A 6,000-nucleotide genomic window follows, 5' to 3' on the forward strand; every position below is an offset into this window, starting at 1 on the left:
ATAGGGGAGGAGGATTCACTTTATTTTTTAACTTCTTCTTCATCCCTCTCCCTTGAGTCAGATCCTTATGAATCAAAAAATAGCTTATTCCTTGCCAGGTTCAAATGAAGCTCCTACCATTTCTGAAATCCTGTGCTAAAAAAAAAAAAATGCATAAATTCAGCAAGTGACTGGACTGGAAGGAAAGTTCCTGAAGTCTCAGTAAATAATGAAGATACTACTTTTACACTAGAAGTCCCTGAGCTTCGAATCACAGCATGCTGCTCTTTTCTCAGCTGGCTCCTACCAGAGTTCTGGACTTCACGGACTTGTACAAATTCAGACCCCAAGTGTGGCTGTGCAGTTCTACATTAACTCTAGAACCTCCCCAAGGAAAGCCAAATAGAAGCATCATTATATCAAGCCATAATTTCCCTTTCAACCCCTACATAAATCATATGAAATTGGGGCAGGATAAAAAACACTTTACATTCTCCACAATGAAGAAAATAAAATAATTTAATTTATATCAAACTGTTACAAAAATTCTTTATTGTAATTGACATCTCCGTTTCTGAAAAAAAAAAAAGCTATTTAACATTAAACTCTAAATTATGGTACCTTTGTTATGGTATATTTTTATTATATTTATGGAACCCTTAAAAATCAAATATATGCAATATCTAACTGTTTACTGCCTAAATTAAAAATTCAAACTATAGAACTAGCAGAAGTAACAGTCTACCAGATTTTGCTGAAAGATAACACGAAGTATAATATCTGTAGCCTCTTTAAACTGCAGAGGGAATACATTTCCCTTTAATTTATTCAGCTAACTCAGCATATCCAAATTTGAGAAACCATCTGGAACATAAAGATCAGGCATTTTTGCTCTTCCTTTTTTCCCACACATACTAATAAAGAGTTAAACAATGGGCTTTCCTTGCTCAGAAATTCTGAAAATTACAGTCAATTAAACTCACTACCTATAAACAGTATTTTCATTCCTTAATAGATAACTTAGTTCAAATTTAGCTTGAAAAAGGTTTTTTCACTTATGTATCAAGCATTTTTAAACAGTTTTATAGATAAAATCAATTTTTATGTCATACATTTTGAGATCTAATTTCCATTCAATGCAGCAATAATCATACATAAAGCATTAAGTATTATCTAGTAAATTATAAATTTTTCATTCATTAATATCTTACATAAAAATGTTCAATTTTGAAATTTAAATAAATCATGTTGGGCTGAAATAATAGCACAAAGACACAGTGCACCATGTTGACTAGCAGAAAAGCATAAAATCTAACTGTAAATAAACATGTTTCAGATTTGTCAACCAGTAAGACACAACTACCCTTTCTCTAGAAAAATGCAAATTGAAAATAAGATTAAAGCTGATTACTTAAATCAGAGCTTCCTGCTGGCTGATTACACTGTGATTAAAATTGGTGAATTAAATCATTATGATTGGAGTTTTGGGGAATAGAACTGGGGAATAAAATCAATACAGCCTCTGAAAGGTTTCAGTGGCTCCAGAGAGTATTTTGTTCTGATGAGTATTTGCAAAAGTGATCTCTTGAAGTCAATGAGGCCATTCAGATAAGCACTGATTTCACGTCAGCCTAAGCTGTGCTTTTTGAACTTTATCTTTGGTGTGTAAAAATTATTGTATTGAATTTGTATTGATAATTCCAATTTTTATCAATAAAGTAAGAAGACACAATGTGATGGCCACACTAATAAGCAAAATCTAAATAAGAATTTTCTACAGACTTCAGCATCAGCAAAACTGAGCTTCATCATAGCTGCTTCTCGGTTGTGTCTTCTACTGTAAAAGTGGATCAATAGATCCATTATTTCCAGAAGTAAAAAGGAGCAAAAGTTTGACTATTGAAATCTTCACAGAAGAAATATTCACATTGTTATTCAGTGTGAAAGATTGCAGTGTGTCAGCAACACAAGATAATTGCAGTACAAGATAGGTAGGTAATGCACGGCAGTCTGTTGCACAATTGAAGGAAGTACACTGGATATTTGCTGTTAGAATCATTCAAAAATCTTTGGAAAAGTACTGAACTTACGAAGTGTGACTGCTTTACTTTACTTTCATTAAATACCCCAAAAGATCACATCAGTTTCATTGCTCAGAAACTGAGAATTAATGAAACAATTTCATATTACATTGGATTGATATGCCCGGAAATTGAAAATTTGGTAATTTCAAGCAGGATAATAGAAGCTCCTATAAATTCCTCTTCTAGCATTCTTCCAGTGCAGACTCGTGGATCAGAGTCCCTAGCCATGAAAAATAGAACTGTATTCCCTTCAGGATTAGCCTTTGCTCCTTTGATATGACTGCAAACTGTGGATTGTTATGTCCAGTTTATTAAAGCTACAAAGCAGATCCTTTAAGCACCACCTGGCAGTTAACAGCCATTGATTATCACTGACCCATGTCCTACCAGCCACTGATCTGAGTGTTTAACCCTGGCCACAATATAAACCATACTGATTACAAACAGGCTTCACATGGAGAAAAATTTTTCTTCTGCAACTTTTATTTCTTACCCAAATGACCCATCAAGTCACCAAGATTTAGGGACTTAATTTGGAGCAACTATACCCTTTTTAAAAGAACAGCCCCATCAAGATTCTTTTATGGTTTATAAATAATTAAATTGTGGGACAGATTGTTTGTTTAATTTAGCACTGAAGAATATCATCTTGGCTACTTTAGCACTTGCACTTCCTTCAACACTTAGCTTGGATACACAGGAAACACATTTCTTAAATGTTAACAAAATTGTAGTGAAATACTACAGCTCTAATAGAACTTTTCTTCAGAAAGAAGAATAATATGGAATATGAAGGGTTTACCAAGCAAAACCTCAAACGAGATATGAGCATTTTAAACAATATCCATGAATTCCTAAACCTTTAAGAGAAGGACTGATTCTCATAGCCAAACTGAAAAAGTATGAGCTGTATACTTGGCTCACAGCACATCACTAGAAATGAAATGTCCCACGTTGTGCATTGCATATCATTTCTAGCAGGATCATATTGTCAAGCAGCTTTTTCACTAGAAAATCACTTAATGGGTTCAATAGCAGGCAGTATGGTTCAGTCACACCCTGCTTGAGCTTCAAATTAGCTGCTGAAATTGGAAAGGCTCTTATTTTCCCAACATTTCCACTCCTCAGTTTTATGACGTTACAGTGTCGCCTCGGTTTGGGAGCATCTTGAAGGATCACCTCTCCTGCTGTTCACACACAGATTATGTAATAGCTAAAAGGGAATTATAAGAATCATCATAGTTCTGACGTTCATCTACCAGGTTTTGATTAGCAGCAGTGAAAAGCAACAAGATTTTCCACACTTTTCCTCCTCCTTGAAGAGGCTTTGGGCAGTACCACGGGTTTGCAACCACAGCCGTAAAATGACAGTGCTGCTATTTATATTTATTCTGAATGTATTTTCTTCATAATTCTAAGGACCAGAAACTTCATTTCAAAGAACTTCTACTTCTGTAGTGCTCAAAAATCACTCCAGATTGCTACATGGACTTTATTTTACTGGAACAAAACACTTTATTGTAAGGCATGGAGGTTTCCCAACTAAGTGCTAAATTAAAGCCTACCTAGGTATCACACAGATAAGTTTTTAAACCATCAGAATGAAGAAGTTCCTCATGTAGTCTTATGATCACTTGGCAGCTTTAGGTTTCCGACAGTGAAAATTCACTGCAAGCCTAAAAACATCAACTGTCTTTAGTGAGCCAAGCACTTTGGTTTGACAGGGTTTAAATCAATAATAACAAACAACACATCAGAGTAAACTGGTGAAATCCCACTGAAATGCTATATAGGATTCCTTTTCAAAAGCACTGTGAAACATTTATTTATATAAGTTGTCGCTTCCCTGGCCTAAACGCCATACTTCAACAAAAAGTAGATTTTTTTTATGTTCCGGCAATAGTTAATATCCAAGCAACCCTTCAAAAGTGTTAATGAATCAAAAAATTTATATTAAGATGAAAATGTGCCATTTTACAGAGGGAAAGCCTAAACAAAAACTATTAGTGACTGCTTGAAAGCTCACAGAGTTGGTTTAGTGCAAATAAACCCAAAATTTAACTGAAACCTGTAAATAAACCAGGCTGAGCAAACAGAGCAAAGCAGAGGTTAAACAACTAGAGACACCAGCTCTATGCTTAGCCCTCCAGCTAGTTCTCTACATAAAATCAAGTGTTCTTTCTTATCACCATGTTTTTCATTAACAATTTCAGATCATACTTCATTCTATTCAAAACTTTACCAACTTCAATGATGATATAGTTTCCCCATCATCACTGGTGAGTTTTGTGAGCACGGCTACTTTAGATGACTTCTCCACAAGCTCAGCACTCAGCTTCCTGCATTTCTCCATGAGATGCTTTTCATTTTCACGAGATTTCTTCATAATAGCAAGGAGCTTCTCATATTCAACACGGAATTTTTCCAGAGCTTCATCTCTGCTCAGTATACTGATGAATTCTTGGGAGTCTTTTTCCAGTGCTTCAAAGGCACTTTCTTCTAGATATGGTTTGTCAGACTTTTCCTGAGTGAAATAATCAACAAACAGAAAGAATTCAACATCTCACTTCTGACCCCAGAATACACAAAAGTAATATACTGAGTGTGTAACAGCTACTAAGAAATCATGACAAAATTTTCTGTAATAACAGTTCTTTTGCTAGCATATAATATGCATGTTGTAGGCTATTTTTCAAACACATCTCCCTCAATTTTACTGAAATAACTTGTGCTTTACCAGCCAGCATTCTTGTAATTGAGTCCCACAACTGCTTTAAAGTCTATAAAATACCATCATTGTGATAGTGTTTGAATAATGCATCAACTACTGAGGAAACACAGTATTTTAGCCCTAATTCTGCCCAGTTCTCCACCCTCTAAAGTGTGATTTCTATCTAAATAGTGCCAGAGACTTGCAGACAAGCATGTCTCAAAGCCCCAGTAATGCCACACAATCCAGTCCTTCCACTGTGGGAAATGCTACTGTTAAACTTCACACAGAAGACATTTTTCATCTAGCTCAGTTCTGATGCCAAATCCTTGCAAATATACCTCTGAGGTGGTCTCACTAGGATAGGGAAGCAGCTCTCCTGTCAGCAGGAAAACCTCAAGGGAAACTTTAATGCTGCAGCCCATGCTCCAGCCAGCATCAAAGAACAATCTGAGCTGGGAGCTGAAACTTTCCTGTACATTCCTCCTTCCAACCTGCTCTGGGACTCACGGCTTTCTTCTCATTTCATCCTCCTCTCCAAACCACAGAATCACAAAATGGTCTGGGTTGGAAGGAGCCTTAAAGATCATCTCATTACAACTTCCTTCCACTATCCCAGGCTGCTCAGAGCTCCATCCAACCTGGCCTTGAACACCTCCAGGGATGGGGCATCCACAGCTTCTCTGGGCAACCAGTGCCTCACCAGCCTCACAGTCAAGTATTTTCTCCTAATATCTGATCTAAACCTAGTCTCAGTTTGAATCTGCCCTGTCCTGTCCTGTCCTGTCACAACTACATGCTCTCGTGAAAAGTCCTGCTCTCTTGTAGGGTCCCTTCAGGTACTTCAGTCTTGATTTTGTTCGTGTTTGTAGTTGTAAACAGAGTTACAAGACAAGCAGTAATAAGAGGGGAGGCAGGGCAGGAATCACACTCTCGATTTTGTATGTGCTCCTAAAATTGAAGAGTTACTTCTCCCTGGGTACAGGTAGCCTGATTGCTCCTACTTGCAGCCCAGGACGTAACCATGGCAAATGGCTACAGATGATACACAGGTGATGTTGGGCTTATCCTGAGGTGCAGCTTGGTCCTGAACAGCGGACAGGAAGGAACGGGAGGGACAGGTTACAGGTTACCTCAGCCATGCTGCCGTCGGCTGGAGGCGGCGGGCTCGGTGCAGGGGGTCGGTGTCAGTGCCGGTGCCGGGGCGGTGGCGGTGCTGCGGGCAGG

General features: G+C 37.6%; 1 protein-coding gene across 1 annotated transcript in view; it reads right to left on the minus strand.

Annotated features, from left to right (window-relative positions):
* CFAP58 (cilia and flagella associated protein 58) overlaps window positions 1–6,000 on the minus strand; it is a 57,042-nt gene extending 51,042 nt beyond the window's left edge. The window contains exons 1-2 of the mRNA XM_033065517.1: window positions 5,907–6,000; window positions 4,306–4,587 (exon numbers count right to left, since the gene is read on the minus strand). Coding sequence (XP_032921408.1) covers window positions 4,306–4,587; window positions 5,907–5,915 — 291 coding nt within the window. The 5' untranslated portion in view covers window positions 5,916–6,000. The remainder of the gene's footprint in view (window positions 1–4,305; window positions 4,588–5,906) is intronic.

This window comes from Catharus ustulatus, chromosome 8 (assembly GCF_009819885.2).
Source record: "Catharus ustulatus isolate bCatUst1 chromosome 8, bCatUst1.pri.v2, whole genome shotgun sequence".
In the NCBI taxonomy this organism is placed as follows: domain Eukaryota; kingdom Metazoa; phylum Chordata; class Aves; order Passeriformes; family Turdidae; genus Catharus; species Catharus ustulatus.